The sequence below is a fragment of the Beta vulgaris genome, chromosome 3 (assembly GCF_026745355.1).
Source record: "Beta vulgaris subsp. vulgaris cultivar EL10 chromosome 3, EL10.2, whole genome shotgun sequence".
Classification (NCBI taxonomy): domain Eukaryota; kingdom Viridiplantae; phylum Streptophyta; class Magnoliopsida; order Caryophyllales; family Amaranthaceae; genus Beta; species Beta vulgaris.
The window spans coordinates 43770849-43796385 of NC_079204.1; the positions used below are offsets into that span (position 1 = coordinate 43770849).

The following is a 25537-nucleotide window of genomic DNA, read 5'->3' on the forward strand; positions in this document are numbered from 1 at the left end:
TACTCCTGTTGATTCAAGGCTTACTCTATCACATAGATTATCTTAGTGGTGTATATACTTGCAGATCTGATCTTCTTCATTATCTAATTATTTCACCCTTCAGCCTTCACATGGGTAATCATATATGTATATTGCTATTCTATGTTGTCCGCGTACTGGCCTGATGCCATTAGAAGCAGGTAGCATCGCCCCAGTTCAGTAACAGCCTCCCATGATTGTCTACTTGTCTTACCTCTGATTGGGCTCCTGTAAGATTTTCACCCTTCTGACTGGCAACAACAGCGTCTATAGCCTTGAGCACTGTCCGCAGCTCATTGGTCAAATTGCTTCAATTGTTCCATAATCCCCATAGGCCATAGCAATTGGTCGATCCTAGAGGTTCACAGGCCTGAATCTTCAGTTTCTTTTTGACAAAGTTTACTGGTTGTGTCTTGTGTCAGCTGTAAAGTAGGGATTACGACTGTAACTTTGAGCTTAGAGCTATCCCTTTTTACCTGCTGACTGAACTAATACCTGTTTCCTTCACCAAACTCCCATCATTAAATACTTGTCTTGTGTTCATTGCTTCATCCCATCTCATAGTTGAAGCATATAAGTTCGACAACAATATTTGATAGCCACTGTTTTGGGGTGACATCTGTAGTAGCTTTCTCCCAGCCATTTCACCGAGTTCTATGTTCTTGTACATCCCACATGCATCCATAAAAGCACCCCATATAGCAGCAGAATCAGCAGGATTAACACCACAGAGTTCAGGATGTTGACTGCTTATAACCAGTTTGTATGCTTCTTCTAATCTTCCAGCTCTTCCAAACATGTTAATGATGCAAGTCCAATGCTCTAAACTTGGTTGAATTTTGTATTTGTTTAACATTAGATCAAAATACTTGCAACCTTCATCAATCATGCCAGAATGGGCACAAGCCGAAAGCAAAGCAGTGAACGTAATGAAATCAGGTTCACAACCATATTCATCCATTAGAAGAAGAAGCTTACAAGCCTTTTCTGCCTCGCCATTCATTCCACATCCAGCAATCATTACATTCCAAGACCACTGATCTCTGATTCGACCCATATGAACAAAAATAGAACTTGCAGTGTCTATAAAACCATTCTTTGCATATGCATCTATCAGTGAATTCACGACCATCGTCTCAGAATCAAAGCCAAGTTTTGTGACAAATGCATTAGCCATATCTGTACCATGACTGGTTGAACAAGCTGCAGATGCTTGGATGAGAGAGATAATTGTTACAGAATCAGGCACACTCCCGCATTCCAAAAGCATCTGGGAGAACATTTTCATGGTACTTGTGTAAGAAGCAATCTTGACATATCCAGATAGCATAGTGTTCCATGTCACAATATTTTTGACAATTATCAGTGCAAAAAGTCGTTCCGAGTTCTCCACAGATTTGCACTTTATATACATGTCCAACAATGCATTTTCCACCATCAGATTGGAAGTAAAACCTCTAGTAAGTACACATCCATGAGCCATGTTTCCTACCTTCAACGACTCTAGCAGTCCACACACTTGCAGAAGTAGGGTCATTGTAATTGTATCCGGTTGAATCTGGGTTTTGAGCATTTTTTGAAAATGCAGTATACCATGATCAGCATAATCATTCAGATGATATCCTGCAAGCATAGAATTCCACGTCGGAGTATCAGCCTCTTTGATGCTATAGAATAACCCTTCTGCTGCTGCTAAATTAGAGCATTTTCCATATGCGTCTACCATAGCAGTACCTAGAACAACATCAACTCCCATATCAGGGCCTTTCTTCACAATTAGTGCATGGATAGATTTTATTCCGTCAATATATCCTAGACAGGAATATGCAGGTATGACATTTGCCAGAGTAAACGAGTCAGGCTTAAAATTTGAATGCATAAACAATTTCTTGAAAAACATTACTGCCCTTTGATAAAATCCAGCTTTAGAAAAACCAGAAATAAGTGAATTCCAGGAAACCAAGCTCTTTTCAAACACCTCTTCTTCAAATAACATCTCAGCAAACTCTATATTCCCGCACTTTGCATACATGTCAAGAATGGCCGTTCCCAGACGAAAATCTGATAATAACCCTGCCCGTATACAGTGTCCATGAACACTCATTCCTTGGGTAAGATTTCGAGCCTGACCACAAGCAAAAACCAGGCCTAAAAGGGTAACATTGTCATGAACGTCGTCTCCAGATTCCTTCATGGCCAGGTAAATATCTAAAGCTTTCACCCAACTCCCACATTGTGCATATCCTGTGATCAATGTGTTCCAAGAAACCAAGTCTCTGACTTCCATTGTATCAAAAGTACTATGTGCCAATTCCATCTTACCCATCTTAACATACATCGACATCAACAAATTGCAGATAATAACATTCTTTTCCAATCCATTATGAACAACAAAATTATGCACCCACTTTCCCTTGTCCAATCTTTTCAGTTCACCACATGCAACTATAGCTTGGCGAGCTGATTCTGGACAAGGGACAAAACCCGATACAATCTCTTCCTCAAAAATAACTAACGTTTCCTCAAAGAATCGAGCAGACCCGAACCCACGAACAACGAAGTCAAAATACGTTCTGTCTCTACTGGGCATTTCCTCAAACAACTGATATGCATCTACATTTTTTCGAGATTTCAAATACAGCTGAATCAAGCTAAGGTTAATGTCAATAAAACTCACGAACCCACGTTTTAAGACATACCCATGAAAGCATTTCCCAAGATAAAAGTGGGAAATCTGAACACAAGATTGGAGAAGCGAAGGGAAGGCCGAATCGGCAGAATTCGACAAGGAAGAGATGGAGTTAATCTGCTTGAAAAGAATAAGAGATTGGAGGAATTTCTGGGTTTTGACTAAGGAATTAATGAGGGAAGAAATGGAGATTTCACGAGTAATTTCTTTAGAGATTGTAGATGGTGAAAGATCAACGCAAGTGGTGAAAGGAGGATGAAATCCATTGAAGAGATGATGACAACAGGGGAAAGAAGTGTAGGAGAGAGCAAATAGTGGCGTTCGTTGTTTGTTAAGCAGAGGTAGCATTGGCGGGAACGTCGACTTCAGTTATTCTTTTCGTTTGTGTCTTATGAATTCAGATTTAAGAATTGGGCAGTCGAGTTTGTGAAAAGAGAGTAGCGGGAGAAAAAAAATACTTTCAACCGTTCTTTCACATGCTACTCCTGTAAAATTTAAAATTTATGGGGTATTCTTATAATTTCAAAAATATACCTGTTAGCTGTTATCCTTACTATTTAAATAAAACTAGTTTTTATATGCACGCGATGCGTGCGAAAATATGTAGAAAATTTTCTTTAGGGAAGGTAAAAAATTAAATTAATTGTTAATTATATTTAATAAATTAGGGATATTTGAATTGTTGATAGTTTTCTTTTTGTAATGTCTTTTTTTATTTTTTAAATTAATTAGGTAGTTTCCTTTTATTTTTAAATTAAAGTAAGCAGTTAGAATAGAGATGTAATGAGGGTAAAATGGAGTTTCTAATATTTTGGTGTCCTACCCCTCTTCCCATATAGAATAGAGATGCATAAAATATTATTAGTGACTAACGGTGTCAAGTTTTCGTTAGTTATTAAATTCAAATCAACTTAATTATTCTCTAATTAACTAAATTAATACCAATTAAATCATAAATAATCCTAATTAACTGTATTGATAAAAAACCCCAAAACCCTTGCTCCCACCCCGCCACTACTACCGCATGGAGAACCACCCCAACCCATCACTATCGGTGCATTGCCTCCGGAGAACCACCCCACTCAGAAAAACGACCGAAATCCCCTTCCCCTCAAAAAACTCCCCCCTCCATCGAAAAACAAGGGATTTTTCGAGAAGAGGGGGATCTTCGTATTCGCCAGCCAGGGTTAAGGGATGGCTTTCACAGGAGTGTGGCGGTAGTGGGTGTGAGATACGACGAAAATTGGTGGTGTGGTGGTACAGCGGGCCGAGCGAGGATGGCGCAAGAGATAGAGGGACATAGGAGTAAAGAAAGAAGAGAAGTGTGTGAAGGGGAGGATAAAGGAGAGGGATAAGAACGGACTGCAGTAGGGACGATAGGTGGCAACGTGGGACGTGACCGCGGTGGTGCAGCAACAAAGCACACATCAGCAGGGGAGGGAAATAAAGGGAGCATGAAAGGAGAAAGAGATGATGCAGTGAAGAAGAGGAGGGGGTGTGGTGCAGTGGTGGGTAGGTGGCCTAAAACAGGGAGGAGAGAGGAAGAATTGGGGGTAAAAGAGAGAAAGTAATTAACTCTCTAAACCTCACGAAAACTTGACATCGTGTGTTATTAAGGGTATTTCATGCATTTTATTTAAATATTAAGGGTAACGGGTAGCATTATTGAAACTATAAGAGTACCCCATAAATTTTAAAATTCCACAGGGGTACCATGTGAAAAAAAACGTACTTTTTAAAGATATCTCATTTTGGTTTAATAAATGGGCTTTTTTAATATTCAACTAGTTATTAGGCCCGGGCTATGCCCCGGGTAAGAAAAAAATTTCATTTATTAATATAATACTTTATGATAATAATAATAAATACAACTTAGACTAGTGGTTAAAACTTTAGTATATGTACTTGAGGTCTTGGGATCAAACCCTATACTCTACAGTTTCTTAATTTTTTTATTGTAAATGGATTACATGAACTAAAACTCCCTAGGAAACATTTTTAAGTGTGTCATTTTGTTCATCATTCTACACATTAGCTTAATATGTTCCTTCGAATGTTGTTTCTAATTTTTGAAGCATTTTTATTCCTTCCAATTCCATAATGTTGGGATTATCGGTGGATGGTTTTTATATATGTTGTTGAGTCAGGGGTTGCTGTACTCCAAGGTTTCGATTTATCGGACATTTCTAAAGAAAAATCTAGTTGGATATGGAATTTAGGGACAAAATGCCTGGAAATCAAAATGTTTCTTTGGAAGCTCTATCTTGAGGGCTTGCCTACAAAGAAAATATTACAAGTTAGCCATGTTTTCATTCCTATAGAATGTGTTTCTGTAATCATTACTCGGAGGATGCAAATCACCTTTCTTTTCAATGTCTTTTTACCCTAGATTTTTTTGCTGATATGGCTTCTCATATCATATGGCCAGGGATCCGTTCTTTTATTCTTACCGATATATTTGCAGATTATCTTAACAATTGTAAAAATTTAGTCGAACTTAAGGATATTAAGCTTATTGCTATAACATGGTGGTTTGTTTGGATTACACGGAATAGTATCATTTTTTTAGAGGAGACCTATTGTCCGGCAAAAGCAGCCGCCTTGGTTAGCTCTTTTATCCAAAATCTAGATAAGTCTTTGGTTGATGACCTCTTTGTCTTTTCTGTTTCAGAAGCTAAAGTGCCAATTATTAAAGGGAATCACATTTTAGCATGTTGGGATATGCTCCTTCTGACTACTATAATTTAAATTTTGATATCTCAAATTAGACAATGGCCAAGCTTTATTAGTTTTGTTATTAGAAATAGTTTAAAACATATCATTTTAAGTGGTTCTAAAGCTATATATCCTTAATTCTCAATTTTTTTAGATGACGTTTGGGGTATGAGAGATGGTATTAAGGGAGCTCTTTTTGTGGGCATTAATCATTTAATCGGTGAGGGTTGAGATGTGCAGGGTTGGGTCTGGTGTGGGTCCAGCTAGACCCAAACTCGTAAATTTTTATTTCGACTCAGACCCGCTCCGAGTCCACATCGTCTAAAAAATTAGAACCCTTACCCAGACCCAATGGGTTTAACAGGTCCCGAGTTTAATACGAGTCTCAAGCTAATTACGATATTTTATTATTTTTGTACGATTTTTTCACCAAATACCCCTGACAAATCGAGAAATTCACTATATACCCTCAATGTTTCAGATATTCATCATATACCCCTGGCTTTTCGAAAATGTTCACCAAATTCCTTTTTTCGTAACTGTCGTTAACTTACCCTTTGCCTTATTTACGAATTTTACCACAATTAACCCATAACCCTAAAATCTAACCCTAATCCTAAACAATAACCCACCCCTAACCCTAACCCCTTGCCAGCCCAGCTCCCACCCTTCACCTCCATCCCATCCCAGCCCAACCCCGACCCCCACCCCCACCCCTCCCCTTCCCCTCCACCCCCTCCCCCTCCCCTCCCCCTCCCCTCCCCCTCCCCCTCCATCCTAGCTCAGCCACACCACCGGTCTCCTTCACCCCTCCCCTAATACCATCGAATTATTTCGTCTTCCTCTTCTCTCCCTCGAATGATTTTGTGGGTTTGTTGGGTTAAATTTTCACTGGAGAAGAAGGTTCGCACCACTTAGACAACAACAGCAGCAACGACGTTTCTCTCTCTATCTCGCAGCCCCTTAGCGTTCGCACCACCAAAACAACAACAATAGCAACAACAGGGACTGGGTGGCTTGACTTCTTGGCTTGGTTGGGTCAATGTCGAGGCTTGGGTGGCTCGATTTTGGGCTTGGTTGGCTCGATTTCGGCAAATGGTGTTCGGTTGTGGAGATGGTGGTTCGAATGGTGGAGATGATGGTCTGGGCTGGCAGTGGGAGAGGTGTGGGGCTGCAACGGAGGCTCGGGGAGGGGTGGGGGCTGCAGTGGGGGAGGGGAGGGGAGGGGGTGGGGGGCTGGGGGAGGGGAGGGGAGGGGGAGGAGGCTGGGCTTAGGTTAAGGATTAGGATTTAGATTTTAGGGTTAGGATTTAGATTAGGGTTATGGATTCAAGTTTAGATTTTAAGGTTAGGGGTTAAATGTGGTAAAATGGTAAATAAAGCTAACAGTGAGTTAATACCAGTTAGAAAAAGTGCATTTGGTTACAAGTCGGGGATATATGGTAAATATCTGAAATTTTGAGGGCATATCGTAAATTTTTTGATTTATTAGAGGTATTTGGTGAAAAAACCTTTTTTCAACTCACCATTTTTTGCCCAATTTTTTTAGCTTATAAAATGATAAAACACTAAATAGTAGTTCAACTTCAACCCATTGTAGAGCTACTGCCTACTGTACTCCAACATAACTGACAGTGACGATCCATACACGAAAAAATTGCAAGAACAAACAAGAATATATAATGGAAGGATCCAGAAAGAAAAAAATCGACAAAAAATTTGTGTATTTCTATAACACTTTAGCATTGACTGAGTAGACGGTAGCAAAGAAGATCAACAAAGAAATTCTCTCTTAAATTTCCATTCAAGATTGCAGCAAAGAAAAAAGATCGCCAAAGAAAAGAAAATAAACTAAATGAAGAGATATAAATTTGCGGCAATGAGTAGGCAGAAGGCAACATAAAGTGGGGGTGTGCGTGCATCGTGAGAGAATTAGAAATATTAGGTTTAAATTTTATAGATATTCATGTACTAGTATTTTATATAAGTATATATATATATATATTATAATATATATATATATATATATACATTATTGTATATGTTAAAAAATGGGTATATGGGGTGGGTTGGGTCTTAATCTACTAGAATCGAGTCCAGGCTCGATTTTTAACACACAGACCCAGATCTGACCCAGACTCAATGAGTCTCAAAATTCTAGACCCATACCCCTAAAAATCGGTCGGGTCCAACCAATTCTGGGTCAGGTCTTGAGCTCATACTCATCCCTAATTGAGGGTGATAACCTAATAGTTATTCAATCAATCAAAAAACTTTTAGAAGGTTTCTTGGAATTATTGTTGTGGTTTTTCCATAGGACCGCAACAATAGGTTGCGCATGAACGAAAATAAGTCAACCTAATTTTTCAGAGACCCCTATCCTTTTTATCTCTAAACGTGTTAATTATGACTTGAAATCTTGTGAATGGCATAAGACTAACTTTGAATGCACATATCTCTCAATCTATAAATGATTTTGATGTGATTCAAATTGGAGATAATAGCTTGTTCAAAAAGCTTTCCAACGATAGGTCATATGCCCAATTTCGATGAGAAACGAGAAAGTTATGACTGTTTTACGAAGAACTGACGAAACTGTTTCGTCCCGGGCCCGACCGGGCGGTTTTCGCCGACCGGTCGGGCGTGGCGCGGTTTTGAGCGCTGAACGCGTTTTTTCGATATTTTTCGTTTTAAAGTTATCTTTTAGGGTTTGTTCCTTTGTTATAAAAGGGCTTCTAGTGTTCATTATTATTAACACAACTTATGAAACACTTTTAGCCTCTAGATTTAGGACTCCTTGTATTATTCTCTTGATTTTCTCCATTATAGTGAAGAAGCTCTAATCCCCCACCTGTGGACGTAGGTCAAATTTGACTGAACCACGTAAATTCTTGTGTTCTTTGTTGTTCATCTTTATAGTTTTCTCACCTTTATTATTTCATTGATTTTCTGTTCCGTATTAATCAAACTACAACACCCTGTTTCCTAACAAACTGGTATCAGAGCTTGGTTGTTTAAGATCTTAGGTGTTTATAGAAAAAGTTTGATTTTTTTATTATGTCAATGAAATTCGATATTGAGAAATTTGATAGGCAAGTAAATTTTGGCCTTTGGCAATTAAAGATGAAAGCAATCCTGGTTCAAAGTGGTTGTCACAAGGCTCTAGAAGGTGCATCCAAAAAGCCTTCGGGTATGACGGATGAGAAGTGGGAGGAGATAGATTTGAAGGCACTCTCAGCGATTCATTTAAGTCTTTCTAATGAAGTTTTGAGAGAGGTTGCCAAAGAGAGACTGCTGCGGGTTTGTGGTTGAAGTTGAGTCACTTTATATGACAAATTTATGACCAACCGTCTACTACTAAAATCTAGACTTCATGATCTTTTGTTAGTAGAAGGTAAACCCTTGATTCTCATTTAGATGAATTCTTCTCTATAATTATGGATTTGCAAAACATCGATGTTGAGATCGATGATGAGGATATGGCTATTAGGTTGTTGTGTTCTTTACCACCTTCGTATGAGCACTTTCGAGATACCTTATTATATGGTAAAGATGATTGAGTTTGCAGGATGTTAAGGAGGCCTTAACTCAGAGAGATTTAATTGACAATAATTGGTTAATAAATCAATAATTCTGCTCACACAAATGCTTTGGTTGCTCATGGTGGAAAGAATTCTGGAAAAATCTGTAACTATTGTCATGTGAAGGGTCATATTAAATCCGAGTGTTGGAAATTAAAGAAGAAAAATGGAGAAAGGTCCAATGAGGGTCAATCTGCAAATATTGCCGACGCTGTTTTTGATGATGATCTTGCACTTTAGGGTTACAAGATTTGGGGCTGCGGTTTCTACATCTCTTCATGATTGGTGCCCTTTTGAGATCTCTTTGGTAAAACGAGAAACCGTGTGGATTTTCTTTTTGGAGTCTATGATAGATTGTTTTTGAGTTTGTAATAAAGTAACAATCTTGGTTATGCATTAGATTTTGTTCTAGTTATGCTATTTCTTATCTCAAATTTGGTACTTTTGTGTTTATTAAGTACTATTGCAATTTAGAAATTATTGTTGTCATTCAGTTTCTAGAATTGCTTTTGAGTTTTGTTGTTGAGATGAAGAAGTGTTTGAAGAGGCGTTTGGTCAATTTGAGGAAGTATGCTTGGCGTTTGACTTTATACTCTCGATCTAGGCCATGTGATGGTTTTGTATACGGATTTTGTGTTCGAAGACGCATCGATACACAATTATAGAAGATGTCCATTTCTGGATTGCCTACAATGGGTAGGTTTATGGAATTTTGTTTAAGGTGGAGGTTCTATGGTGTTTGGTTGAGCATCATTTTTGGTTCAAGGTGGAGTTACCTTGTTTATTCGGTTTCAAGTCAAGGTGGAGATTGTTTATTATGACTTGAAATCTTGTGAATGGCATAATGCTAACTTTGAATGCACATATCTCTCAATCTGTAAATGATTTTATGTGATTCAAATTGGAGATGATAGCTTGTTCAAAAGCTTTCCAACTATAGGTCTATTGCCCAATTTCGATGAGAAACGAGAAAGTTATGACTGTTTTACGAAGAACTGACGAAACTGTTTCGTCCCGGGCCCGACCGGGCGGTTTTCGCCCGACCCGGTCGGGCGATGCGCGGTTTTGAGCGCTGAACGCGTTTTTTCGATATTTTTTCGTTTTAAAGTTATCTTTTAGGGTTTGTTCCTTTGTTATAAAAGGGCTTCCTAGTGTTCATTATTATTGACACAACTTATGAAACACTTTTAGCCTCTAGATTTAGGACTCCTTGTATTATTCTCTTTGATTTTCTCCATTATAGTGAAGAAGGTCTAATCCCCCACCTGTGGACGTAGGTCAAATTTGACTGAACCACGTAAATTCTTGTGTTCTTTGTCTGTTCATCTTTATAGTTTTCTCACCTTTATTATTTCATTGATTTTCTGTTCCGTATTAATCAAACTACAACACCCTGTTTCCTAACAAACTGGTATCAGAGCTTGGTTGTTTAAGATCTTAGGTGTTTATAGAAAAAGTTTGATTTTTTTATTATGTCAATGAAATTCGATATTGAGAAATTTGATAGGCAAGTAAATTTTGGCCTATGGCAATTAAAGATGAAAGCCATCCTGGTTCAAAGTGGTTGTCACAATGCTCTAGAAGGTGCATCCAAAAAGCCTTCGGGTATGACGGATGAGAAGTGGGAGGAGATAGATTTGAAGGCACTCTCAGCGATTCATTTAAGTCTTTCTAATGAAGTTTTGAGAGAGGTTGCCAAAGAGATGACTGCTGCGGGTTTGTGGTTGAAGTTGAAGTCACTTTATATGACAAAATTTATGACCAACCGTCTACTACTAAAATCTAGACTTCATGATCTTTTTGTAGTAGAAGGTAAACCACTTGATTCTCATTTAGATGAATTCTTCTCTATAATTATGGATTTGCAAAACATCGATGTTGAGATCGATGATGAGGATATGGCTATTAGGTTGTTGTGTTCTTTACCATCTTCGTATGAGCACTTTCGAGATACCTTATTATATGGTAAAGATGAATTGAGTTTGCAGGATGTTAAGGAGGCCTTAACTCAGAGAGATTTAATTGACAATAAATTGGTTAATAAATCAATAATTCTGCTCACACAAATGCTTTGGTTGCTCATGGTGGAAAGAATTCTGGAAAAATCTGTAACTATTGTCATGTGAAGGGTCATATTAAATCCGAGTGTTGGAAATTAAAGAAGAAAAATGGAGAAAGGTCCAATGAGGGTCAATCTGCAAATATTGCCGACGCTGTTTTTATGATGATCTTGCACTTTAGGGTTACAAGATTTGGGGCTGCGGTTTCTACGATCTCTTATGATTGGTGCCCTTTTGAGATCTTTGGTAAAACGAGAAACCGTGTGGATTTTCTTTTTGGAGTCTATGATAGATTGTTTTTGAGTTTGTAATAAAGTAACAATCTTGGTTATGCATTAGATTTTGTTCTAGTTATGCTATTTCTTATCTCAAATTTGGTACTTTTGTGTTTATTAAGTACTACTGCAATTTAGAAATTATTGTTGTCATTCAGTTTCTAGAATTGCTTTTGAGTTTGTTGTTGAGATGAAGAAGTGTTTGAAGAGCGTTTGGTCAATTTGAGGAAGTATGCTTGGCGTTACTGACTTTATACTCTCGATCTAGGCCATGTGATGGTTTTGTATACGGATTTTGTGTTCGAAGACGCATCGATACACAATTATAGAAGATGTCCATTTCTGGATTGCCTACAATGGGTAGGTTTATGGAATTTTGTTTAAGGTGGAGGTTCTATGGTGTTTGGTTGAGCATCATTTTTGGTTCAAGGTGGAGTTACCTTGTTCTTCGGTTTCAAGTCAAGGTGGAGATTGTTTATTATGACTTGAAATCTTGTGAATGGCATAATGCTAACTTTGAATGCACATATCTCTCAATCTGTAAATGATTTTTATGTGATTCAAATTGGAGATGATAGCTTGTTCAAAAAGCTTTCCAACTATAGGTCTATTGCCCAATTTCGATGAGAAACGAGAAAGTTATGACTGTTTTACGAAGAACTGACGAAACTGTTTCGTCCCGGGCCCGACCGGGCGGTTTTCGCCCGACCGGTCGGGCGATGCGCGGTTTTGAGCGCTGAACGCGTTTTTTCGATATTTTTTTCGTTTTAAAGTTATCTTTTAGGGTTTGTTCCTTTGTTATAAAAGGGCTTCCTAGTGTTCATTATTATTGACACAACTTATGAAACACTTTTAGCCTCTAGATTTAGGACTCCTTGTATTATTCTCTTTGATTTTCTCCATTATAGTGAAGAAGGTCTAATCCCCCACCTGTGGACGTAGGTCAAATTTGACTGAACCACGTAAATTCTTGTGTTCTTTGTCTGTTCATCTTTATAGTTTTCTCACCTTTATTATTTCATTGATTTTCTGTTCCGTATTAATCAAACTACAACACCCTGTTTCCTAACAAACTGGTATCAGAGCTTGGTTGTTTAAGATCTTAGGTGTTTATAGAAAAAGTTTGTTTTTTTTTATTATGTCAATGAAATTCAATATTGAGAAATTTGATAAGCAAGTAAATTTTGGCCTATGGCAATTAAAGATGAAAGCCATCCTAGTTAAAGTGGTTGTCACAATGCTCTAGAAGGTGCATCCAAAAAGCCTTCGGGTATGACGGATGAGAAGTGGGAGGAGATAGATTTGAAGGCACTCTCAGCGATTCATTTAAGTCTTTCTAATGAAGTTTTGAGAGAGGTTGCCAAAGAGATGACTGCTGCGGGTTTGTGGTTGAAGTTGAAGTCACTTTATATGACAAAATTTATGACCAACCGTCTACTACTAAAATCTAGACTTCATGATCTTTTTGTAGTAGAAGGTAAACCACTTGATTCTCATTTAGATGAATTCTTCTCTATAATTATGGATTTGCAAAACATCGATGTTGAGATCGATGATGAGGATATGGCTATTAGGTTGTTGTGTTCTTTACCATCTTCGTATGAGCACTTTCGAGATACCTTATTATATGGTAAAGATGAATTGAGTTTGCAGGATGTTAAGGAGGCCTTAACTCAGAGAGATTTAATTGACAATGAATTGGTTAATAAATCCAATAATTCTGCTCACACAAATGCTTTGGTTGCTCATGGTGGAAAGAATTCTGGAAAAATCTGTAACTATTGTCATGTGAAGGGTCATATTAAATCCGAGTGTTGGAAATTAAAGAAGAAAAATGGAGAAAGGTCCAATGAGGGTCAATCTGCAAATATTGCCGACGCTGTTTTTGATGATGATCTTGCACTTTAGGGTTACAAGATTTGGGGCTGCGGTTTCTACGATCTCTTCATGATTGGTGCCCTTTTGAGATCTTTTGGTAAAACGAGAAACCGTGTGGATTTTCTTTTTGGAGTCTATGATAGATTGTTTTTGAGTTTGTAATAAAGTAACAATCTTGGTTATGCATTAGATTTTGTTCTAGTTATGCTATTTCTTATCTCAAATTTGGTACTTTTGTGTTTATTAAGTACTACTGCAATTTAGAAATTATTGTTGTCATTCAGTTTCTAGAATTGCTTTTGAGTTTGTTGTTGAGATGAAGAAGTGTTTGAAGAGCGTTTGGTCAATTTGAGGAAGTATGCTTGGCGTTACTGACTTTATACTCTCGATCTAGGCCATGTGATGGTTTTGTATACGGATTTTGTGTTTCGAAGACGCATCGATACACAATTATAGAAGATGTCCATTTCTGGATTGCCTACAATGGGTAGGTTTATGGAATTTTGTTTAAGGTGGAGGTTCTATGGTGTTTGGTTGAGCATCATTTTTGGTTCAAGGTGGAGTTACCTTGTTCTTCGGTTTCAAGTCAAGGTGGAGATTGTTTATTATGACTTGAAATCTTGTGAATGGCATAATGCTAACTTTGAATGCACATATCTCTCAATCTATAAATGATTTTTGATGTGATTCAAATTGGAGGTGATAGCTTGTTCAAAAGCTTTCCAACGATAGGTCATATGCCCAATTTCGATGAGAAACGAGAAAGTTATGACTGTTTTACGAAAACTGACGAAACTGTTTCGTCCCGGGCCCGACCGGGCGGTTTCGCCCGACCCGGTCGGGCGGTGCGCGTTTTGAGCGCTGAACGCGTTTTTTCGATATTTTTCGTTTTAAGTTATCTTTTAGGGTTTGTGGGTTCCTTATGATTATAAAAGGGCTTCTAGTGTTCATTATTATTAACACAACTTATGAAACACTTTTAGCCTCTAGAATTTAGAACTCCTTGTATTATTCTCTTTGGTTTTTCTCCATTATAGTGAAGAAGTTCTAATCCCCCACCTGTGGATGTAGGTCAAATTTGACTGAACCACGTAAATCCTTGTGTTCTTTGTTTGTTCATCTTTATAGTTTTCTCACCTTTTTATTTCATTGATTTTCTGTTCCGCATTAATCAAACTACAACACCGTTTCCTAACAAACTGGTATCAGAGCTTGGTTGTTTAAGATCTTAGGTGTTTATAGAAAAAGTTTGATTTTTTTATTATGTCAATGAAATTCGATATTGAGAAATTTGATAGGCAAGTAAATTTTGGCCTATGGCAATTAAAGATGAAAGCCATCCTGGTTCAAAGTGGTTGTCACAAGGCTCTAGAAGGTGCATCCAAAAAGCCTTCGGTGTGACGGATGAGAAGTGGGAGGAGATAGATTTGAAGGCACTCTCAGCGATTCATTTAAGTCTTTCTAATGAAGTTTTGAGAGAGGTTGCCAAAGAGAGACTGCTGCGGGTTTGTGGTTGAAGTTGGAGTCACTTTATATGACAAAATCTGTGACCAACCGTCTACTACTAAAATCTAGACTTCATGATTTGCTAGTAGAAGGTAAACCCTTGTTCTCATTTAGATGAATTCTTCTCTATAATTATGGATTTGCAAAACATCGATGTTGAGATCGATGATGAGGATATGGCTATTAGGTTGTTGTGTTCTTTACCACTTCGTATGAGCACTTTCGAGATACCTTATTATATGGTAAAGATGATTTGAGTTTGCAGGATGTTAAGGAGGCCTTAACTCAGAGAGATTTAATTGACAATAAATTGGTTAATAAATCAATAATTCTGCTCACACAAATGCTTTGGTTGCTCATGGTGGAAAGAATTCTGGAAAAATCTGTAACTATTGTCATGTGAAGGGTCATATTAAATCTGAGTGTTGGAAATTAAAGAAGAAAAATGGAGAAAGGTCCAATGGGTCAATCTGCAAATATTGCCGACGCTGTTTTGATGATGATCTTGCACTTTAGGGTTACAAGATTTGGGGCTGCGGTTTCTACGACCTCTTTATGTTTAGTGCCCTTTTGAGATCTCTTGATAAAACGAGAAACCGTATGGATTTTATTTTAGAGTCTATGATAGATTGTTTTTGAGTTTGTAATAAAGTAACAATCTTGGTTATGCATTAGATTTTGTTCTAGTTATGCTATTTCTTATCTCAAATTTGGTACTTTTGTGTTTATTAAGTACTATTGCAATTTAGAAATTATTGTTGTCATTCAGTTTCTAGAATTGCTTTTGAGTTTGTTGTTGAGATGAAGAAGTGTTTGAAGAGAGTTTGGTCAATTTGAGGAAGCATGCTTGCGTTGTGACTTTATACTCTCGATCTAGGCCATGTGATGGTTTTGTATACGGATTTTGTGTTCGAAGACGCATCGGTACACAATTATAGAAGATGTCCTTTCTGGATTGCCTACAATGGGTAGGTTTATGGAATTTTGTTTAAGGTGGAGGTTCTATGGTGTTTGGTTGAGCATATTTTGGTTCAAGGTGGAGTTACCTTGTTTTCGGTTTCAAGTCAAGGTGGAGATTGTTTAATTATGACTTGAAATCTTGTGAATGGCATAAGGCTAACTTTGAATGCACATATCTCTCAATCTATAAATGATTTTGATGTGATTCAAATTGGATGATGACTTGTTAAAGAGCTTTCCAACGATAGGTCATATGCCCAATTTCGATGAGAAACGAGAAAGTTATGACTGTTTTACGAAAACTGACGAAACTGTTTCGTCCCGGGCCCGACCGGGCGGTTTCGCCCGACCCGTCGGGCGGTGCGCGGTTTTGAGCGCTGAACGCGTTTTTTCGATATTTTTCGTTTTAAGTTATCTTTTAGGGTTTTGGTTCCTTATGTTATAAAAGGGCTTCTAGTGTTCATTATTATTACACAACTTATGAAACACTTTTAGCCTCTAGATTTAGGACTCCTTGTATTATTCTCTTGATTTTCTCCATTATAGTGAAGAAGTCTAATCCCCCACCTGTGGAGTAGGTCAAATTTGACTGAACCACGTAAATCCTTATGTTGTTTGTCTGTTCATCTTTATAGTTTTCTCACATTTATTATTTCATTGATTTTCTGTTCCGCATTAATCAAACTACAATACCCTGTTTCCTAACCGAACGGTTTGTTGCTTTCTTATTTTTTTCCTTATCTCTTCTCATGAAGTCATGACCTCCAAAAGGTTTAATTATTGGGTGTACTCTTAGTATCTCTTTTATATGTCTTTCAATGAGATACCTCATCCATTTCTAAATGTATATAAGACATGTTTTTTCGAGAATTTGCTTTCACTAATATTTTCTCATAACAAGACTTGTAACAAAATAATAAGATACTAAATATAACGTCATTATCTTGTTCTTCAAAAAAAAAAAAAAAAACTTGAGTGGAACGGGTTCATTTCCTAGCTTATTGTGCACCGCAAATCATATGATATAGTTAATTTTGTATGATATAATCACCTTTTATATAGTTATATTATGTATGATATAGTCAATTTTATGATAGTCAGTTTTTTTCCCCTAATATAGTCGGATTTTATGTGACAAAGTCAGTTTGAGTGCACAATGAATTATTATGAACCTGGCAAGATATTTTGATTGTTCCTATAATTTCATCAAATTGAACCGCGACTAATTAATAGTCAAAGTTTCCGCACGTGTAGAAAGTCAAAATTAAACCTAAAATTTTGAATTAGGATTTGTACAGTCAGTTTACTCTTAAAAGATAGTTTTATTTCACTATAAGTTGCTAAATGCTAGTGCAAAAACCCTTTTTATACTATCTACGTTCGGCATAATGGTCATAAAATCCATTGGAGGATTAAGTATTGATCAAATCATTTATCTTGAATTTGTCATCTAGGTTTCACTTTTTAGTAAGTCTTTGAAGAGAGCGTCTCACACGTTAAGACTAACGTGATATCTGATATGTGATGACTCACACGCGTTTGATTATGGTTTGGTAGTGCAATTTAACTAAACTATAAATAATGTTAACTAATTGCAAAAAAATGTGCAACTAATTTTACAAAATAACTTTCAATGAATATATGTTAACTAATAAATTAAAACTCGTAATTTTTGACCAATAAACCACAATTATCAACCCAAAACCATAAAATCAACCAAACCATCATAATCATAGTCCAAAACAATAACTTTTTTATCTAAACCTGTAACTAACAATCTAAAACAATAATATTAACCCGAAAACCATAAAAAACAACAAGCAAACCATAACTATTTAGTATCCACCGAAGACTATATTTTATCTCAAAAATTATAACTAACAACATGAATACTATAAGGAATAACGTGTAAACAATTACGAATTAATAACTAAAAATCATAACTATTAACCTTAGAAACATAACCATTTACCCAGGATCATAACTATATACTAATAACATGAAAACTATAACTAATAACGTGTACACAATTACTAATAATATATAAAAACAATAACTATTGACCTTACAATTACAACTTTTTACCCAAAACCATAACTATTTACCTGAAAACGATAACTAATTACCACAAAACCATAACTATTACCAAAAACATACATTACGACGAAAACTGTAACTATCTACCTAAAAACCATAACTCATAGTAAGACATACATTAAAGTTTAGACCCATTGATAGAAGTTGTAACACAACTACTCTTGCGGAGTTGAGTCTATCGTCATCAATACGCATCCAGAGTCAACAACTGTCCTCAATAACCAACACAAGTTCTTCTGACATATTTTGTCCTAACTCATGCGCACCATGAGAAATTTCACAGGAGGTCACCCATCCCTGGACTACTCCCAACCAAGCACGCTTAACTGTGGAGTAACTAAGGAAATGAGCTATCTAAAAGAAAGATGCATCTTGTTGGAATGAGTAGTATGTTAAATTCCTTTATAGCAATCATGAGGGGTATATATTACAGAGGTAAACAATGAGCTTTGAGATTTAAGAATATACTTTTTTTACCGGAATTAAGAATATACATACTTGACTTGATACAACAATGTCGTTGTTTAAGCGGGAGAAACAAAACTAAACATCATCAAGTTGCATAAAACGCGAAAAAAGACGTTAGTTGAAAATTTCAAATATTGTAAACGTAACAAAAGAGATGTAGGCTTTAGAGAGATATGGAAGATGGGTGAAGGAGAGGAGATGGCAGTGTAGAGGAGAGAGAGAAAGGGGAGGGTAATGGAGAGAGAAATGAGAGTTGGTAGAGGAGAGGAGCATTTTTTTTTTATTAGGAAATTAAGTCAGTCCAAGGGCTAACCCCTACAAGGCTATTAGCCTGTAGGAAACACCAACACATTGGTTGGTAAGACATGCATAGCATGCTAAGGAAATACCTACCCCGCCAGCATAATGTTGGGGGAAAGGATCGAACCTCTGACCTCAGAGGCCAAGGGGGAGCGCTCTACCCACTTGAGCTAACTCCTATCCTTGTAGATGAGAGAAGCATAGGAGAGAGAAATGAGGGTTGATAGAGGAGAGAAAAAATATAAGTTGATGAGGAAATGTAATGATTTTATTAACATAACTAATACATTCAAACGCTTAATTGATTTTATTGTTAGTAATGATATAAGTTGGTATCACATTAATACTAATGTGAGACTTTTTTCAAGAATTTAGGCTATTCTTTTTATTGTATTAATTTAGGCATATATATTAACATATACGTACGCATAAATCTCGAACTTGGCAATGATTAAAAACCTTAGGTATTTAGCGGACAAACTATAGCCTTATGGGCTACGTACTTGTTACTTCTACTATATTATTCCCTCCCACTTCACCAAACCCTAAGCTAAATTATAACATAATAATGTTATAAATTCACACAATTTAATTCACCGACTCATTCTAAAGAAGACAAGATAGAAGTAATTATAGGACACCTAATACTCCTTTTGAGCATTATAATGTCAACAAAAATCCAACTACATGAGAACAATTACCATGACGAAAACAAGAAAGCTATATAAAAGCTGGGACACAAATTGAAATTCAAAACGTCATTTTTCCAAAACTTTTATCCTTTTGGAAAGAAAATGAACATATCAGAAAGTAATGATATGATATAGAAGATTAACGAAGCTTAATTAGCTGAACAGCTGTCCACGCGGCTGTACTAAAATGTCCACGTTTACTATATTAGCAGTACAGCTCATCAAACAAAGACACCACTAATTTGAGGCTTTACCTTCACTCTTACGCAAGTGATAGTGATAGATGCTGCATGGTCAGCCTAGCTACCACTTTCATGCGAGTCGTCGAAGTGTAATTTTACTCCTATTGTAACAAAAAAAAAAGTATAATTTTACTTCTACTGTAACAAAAAAAAGTTACAATTTTTAGATTGAGGCATAACCCCCTACACCCAATTACCCTTCTTCAATAGTGGTGGTTTGGAAGCCTTCATTATCTCCATTTTTCAAAGTCAACTTCGACGGTTCCGTTCGTGATTCTTCATCAGCAGTAGGATGTATCATCCGAGATCCCAACAACAACTTAGTCAAAGCCGCAACCTTAAACCTGGGTACTTCTTCCATTTCGGTCGCAGAAGATACCGCCCTTCAGCATGGAGTCAGACTCGCCCTTCAGCAAGCTATTACTCATCTACACATCGAAGGAGATAACCTCATGGTTAACAACTCCATCAAAGGCATCTGGTCCCCCCTTGGCAGATCACCCACATCATTCAGGATATTCAGACTTTTCTCCGATCCTTTTCTTTTTGGACTATTTGTCATGTCTATCGGGAAGCTAACAGAGCAGCAGATTAGATTGCCAATGTTGGTCACCTCATATTTTAGTTTTTATATTGAAAATTGTACTCAGTCAGCTCTTTTATCAATCCTTGTAAACGATAAGGTTGGAGCTCCCATCGTGCGGAGGGTTCCTAATCTTCTTTTTCCTTACCTTTATATATATATATATATATATATATATATATATATATATATATATATAATATATATATATATATATATATATATATATATATATTATATATATAATAACATATATATATATATATAAAGTTATTTTTACTGTAACAATGTACAATTCCAATTTGATTATTTTGATAGATATTGTTTCAGTAATAACTAATAAGGGGATCATTTTCTCTAAATCTAATATATATATATATATATATATAAGTTCATATGAGAATGCATACTTACATGAGAAATGAGAATGAATTTTATGCATTATAATTCTTATGAATAAGTGACGTAACTCCAATGACAAAGTTATAACTCTAAAAAAAGAATATTAGAAGAAAAAAATAAAATTCAAAAAAAAAAATTATTTTTGGGCTCAAAATTTTATAGGAGGGTATAACTCTAATGAACAAGTGTTGTAACTCTAATCCAATCTTGTGGTTGAGATTCATTCTCATTTCTCATGTAACGAGCATTCTCATGTGATCTTGTCCCTATATGCGAGTTCATATAAGAATGCATACTTACATGAGAAATGAGAATGAATTTTATGCGCTATAACTCTTATGTTAAGTGATATAAATCTAATGAAAAAATGATGTAATTCCAAAAAAAAAAGAATATTAGAAAAAAAAAAAAAATTTGGGCTCAATTTTTTTGGAGGATATAACTCTAATGAACAAGTATTTTAACTCTAATCCAATCATGTGGTTGAGATTTATTCTCATTTCTCATATAAGGAGCATTCTCATGGGATGCGTCGAAGAGGATGTAGCAATAGTAGAAGAAGGCGTTGATGAGGCGGCATCCATGGAGGATGACAGGCCAAAGGAAGAAAACATAGATAGAAAAAATATTTTTAAACCTATGTTGTGATACTATGTACAAGTATTGAGAATAATCGTGTTAACCTGATTAAGTTAACTCTGTCATTATATATATATATATATATATATATATATATATATATATATATATATATATATATATATATATATGGGTAATATCATATGAGAATGATCCTTACATGAGAAATGAGAATGAATCTCAACCACAAGATTGGACTAGAGTTACAACACTTGTCAATTAGAGTTATACTCCCTAAAAATTTGAGCCCAAATTAAAAAAATAATTGATTTTTTTTCTAATATTCTATTTTTTCATTAGAGTTACGTCATTTATTCATAAGAGTTATAGCGCGTAAAATTCATTTTCATTAAGTATGCATTCTTATATGATACTCCCTCCGTTTCACAATATAAGGCACACACGATATTCGAGGTCGAACTTTGACCGTTAATTACTCTCAATTTATGTTGACATAAAATTTTAAAAAATAATATTATTATAGTATTTTTCAAGACAAATCCAACGGTATAATTTTTATAATTTTTACTTATCGTATTTGAGAGATATGTGTGGTCAAAGCAAATTCTCGTAAAACGTGAATGCCTTATATTTTGAAACAGAGGGAGTATATATATATATATATATATATATATATATATATATATATATATATATATATATATATTGTCAATTTTGATAGCTGATACTATTTTCAGAAACCGTCCATTATAAGAGTTTGTGACAACTTGCCCAATTTTTCACTTATTTGCTTTCATGTAAATCGGTAAAAATGAGTGAACTATATAACATGGGATTGCTAGAGAGGGAAAAAAAAAAGAGGGGGCTATTTGTCTGGAGTAAAAACAATTTAATTGAAAATTTGCAAATAAATCATTACTGTGATTCTCTTGATACCTTAACGTTCTTATCACTTAAAGTGTAAACCACTTTGTTTGACAAAACCATATTTCAATTCTAGAAGATTAATGAAAAAAGGTTGTTCTATATATGATTTCTCTTTGATTACATATATATAATACATAAAATGACACCAAAATTCTACCAAATTTCACCATCTTGTCCCAAAATTTTTGAGCAATTACATTACATTCACATGCAAGACATAACTAGAACATTAAAGATTTTACATGAACGCTCTTCCTCCGAGTTTACTTATTAAATTGAATAAAATGGCCTCGAGCCCCGTTCATTTGGCAACGGTTAATATATGTAGGATCAGTGGACCACCTTAGAGTACAATTTAAAGGGGAGCCAATATTTTGTCTTAATTTGTTTGTCCCATATTAAAAAAAGGATGAAGCTCCCATATTAAGTATTTTTTTTGGTTAACTTAACTTCTTGGTTAATTGTTTGTTAAATGATACTGCTTACATTTCACCATCGAGTATGTATTTTCTTATAACGTGCAAATGGCATGCTTCTTAAGGACTAAAGGAAAATCTATTGGACAAAGGTAATGATTGATAAAAAGATAATCTTCTTTTATGAAGCAAGACAACATTAAAACTTATATTTAAGAGACTACATTGGCATCATGAAAGGGATTTTGCCCTTTTTCTGGGTAATATAAAAGTTAAAAAAAAAAAAAAAATTGTAACTTGTTGATTCATACGCTCATGTGCAAATGATATTTAATGTAGATGTGTTTGTTGAGGAAATAGAGGACTAGATTTGCAGTTATATATATCATCGGCTTTTTTAGATGTTTCACATTATATTTTTACATTTTCTAATACATAACTTAGATTATTGATGTCTTTAACTATCGATCACTTAAAATTATTGATGACTCAATTGAATTTTTTTTCTGATAAGTAAGTAATTCGATTGCACATAAACTCAATTACAACCTAAACCATCCAAAGAACTTGTAGTAATGTCTAAAACTCAATTATCTCAGAAAGGCACCCCTTGCTATATGGACACTGAAAGAAATAGATGTTCATGGGACTCATTACCACTTTGACATATCAGGCACCGATTAGTATTACTCATACCAATTCTTGCAAGCTTAGCTATAGTTTGCAATTTCTTCTAGACTGCTAACCAGATTGTAAATAATACGTGTTTAAGAATAGTAAGTCTATTCCAAACCACTTTGTCCCAATGCACACTTTCTATCTCACCTCTTAGCTTGTCACAGATAGTTTGTATAAAATATGTAGACAAGGAACTAAATTCAGTTTCAGTAAAATGAACCTTCAATTGTTCCTTAATCTGCCAGATCTTAGTCCAATACCAACTCCCTCATGTTTTGGGTATATAGCTCCATCAATTTTCTCCTTTAATGTAACCTGAATGCAACCATTTTATCCATACATTATCTTGCTTGGAAGCAATGGCCCACACATACTTCCCTAAGCAAGCAACATTTCATACTCCCAGATTTCTAAAACCCAATCCTCCACTACCTTTACTCTAGCATAAATCATCCCATGCTACTGCTCCTTGCCTCTGTGTAAAAGACTGACCACTGCACAGGAAGGCTCTACACACTTTAATTACTTCATTTAATACACTTCTAGTTATGACAAACACATGTGCCTAGTACCTATGTAAACTCAATTATACATAATTAATTAACTGAGTTTTGGCACCAAAAGATAGGTTTCTTGTACTCCATACTCGAATTCTTGTTGTCATCCTTTCAACAATAATATCACATATGCTTTAGTAATCTTTTTGGAATAAATGAAATTGGTACCCTTAGATACCTGAAAGGTAGTGAACTTCTAGTAAAACCTGAAGTAGCAACAACTCTCTGAACTTCCTCTTCTGGCATCCCAAAAGTGTAGAGAGCAGACTTGTGTATATTTGCTTGCAAACCTGATGTTTCTGAGAATAACTTAAATGCCTTGAGCATTAAATTTATTGAAGCAAATTCACCTTTACTACACAATATAAGATCATCAGCAAAGCACATGTGAGTTAATTTCACCTGAGCACATCTTGGGTGAAATTTAAATTGTTCCAATTCACTCACTTTTATGAAGCGTATGTATTTGAGAGATACTCATACATATAGCAAACAACAATGGAGACATTTGATCTCCCTGCCTCAAGCCTCTTTCTGACTTGAAGACTTGAAATCTCCTTCCATACCTCCATTAATTAACAAAAAAAATGTGGGGTAGACACACATGTCATCACTAGTTTTGTGAAACCATCTAGGAACCCCAAATGATTCAACATTTCTTGCAAAAAATTTCAATTTACAGTATCATATACTCTTTTTGCAAATCTATTTTCAGCAAACAACTTGGTTTAACATTCTTCCTTCCATAGTGCTTGACCATATCCTATATTACCATGATATTATGGACTAAAATCTGCCCTGTACAAATCCTTCCTAATTCTCTATGATTATATCAGGTAATACTCTCTTGGGCCTGCCACACAACACCTTATTACACACTTATAGAGTGAGTTACAACAAGACATGGGACTAAATTCTGTCAAAATTACTAGGACACCTTGTCTTAGGTATCAAAGTAATTGTAGTGTTATTCAATTCCTTCAGCACTCTACTGGCACTATTAAGTGTAACCAACACTGCTTTAATAATTTCATCACCAATTATACACCAAGTATCTCTGTAACAATAAGATCCAAATTAATCATACCCAAGAGCCTTAGACCCTGGGATAGAGAATAAGGCATTCTTCACTTCATGAGCAGTATATGGAGCATTCAACAAGTTTCTATGCTCTTTTGTAACCATAGGACCAGCTTGTATAATTTCTTGAATTATCATCTTCCTGTTTAGCACATTGCTGCCTAAATTTTTTTTATATAAATTTCCAAAAAAGCCCCTGAAACTCCTTCTGGCTTATCCTGCCATTCTCCCCTGTCATCATTGATACTATATATGATTTTATTCTTTTCTTGCTTTAAGAGACTGATGAAACAACGTTGTGTTTTCATTAGCATCTCTAAGCCAATCCAATTTTACCTTATGCCTCAAAAACTCCAAATATGTCTCATGCTTCATTTTATACTCTTTAACAACAATTAGTTCTGCTACAGCCAACTCAGTATTACCCGAATTTAGATGCATTTGTTTATGTGCTTCAATCATGGCTTGTTATGCTTTAATTTCTGCTACATGTAACTCAGAGAACCCTTCTTTATTCAACACTTTAAGTACCCTTTCAGTTTAACTAGTACTCTTTACATCTTTGAGCCAACCACAGAAACATACCAAGCTTGTCTTACTTTCTCCAAAAACATTGTATCACCCTTCCACGTTGTAAAATACCTAAAAGGTTTTTAGGTATTTTACAACCCTTCTTAATAGGATGTATTGTGAGTACAACTAGGGAATGATCAAAATCCCCTTCACACTGAAAATTCACTTCAGGATTAGGAAATGTATCTTGCCAAGCTTGATTTCCTGACATTCTATCAAGTTTTAAGAAAACTCGAGTTG

At 35.7% G+C, this 25537-nt stretch overlaps 1 protein-coding gene across 1 annotated transcript; it reads right to left on the reverse strand.

Moving 5' to 3' along the window:
• Positions 1-169: 169 nt before the first annotated feature.
• Positions 170-24862, reverse strand: LOC104883640 (pentatricopeptide repeat-containing protein At2g13600). Its single transcript, XM_010668190.2, has 4 exons — positions 24732-24862; positions 23823-23999; positions 495-2669; positions 170-326 (listed from the first exon to the last, which is right to left on the reverse strand). The coding sequence occupies exons 1-4, from the start codon at positions 24860-24862 to the stop codon at positions 170-172; spliced, it is 2640 nt and encodes an 879-aa protein (XP_010666492.2).
• Between the last annotated feature and the right edge of the window lie 675 nt (positions 24863-25537).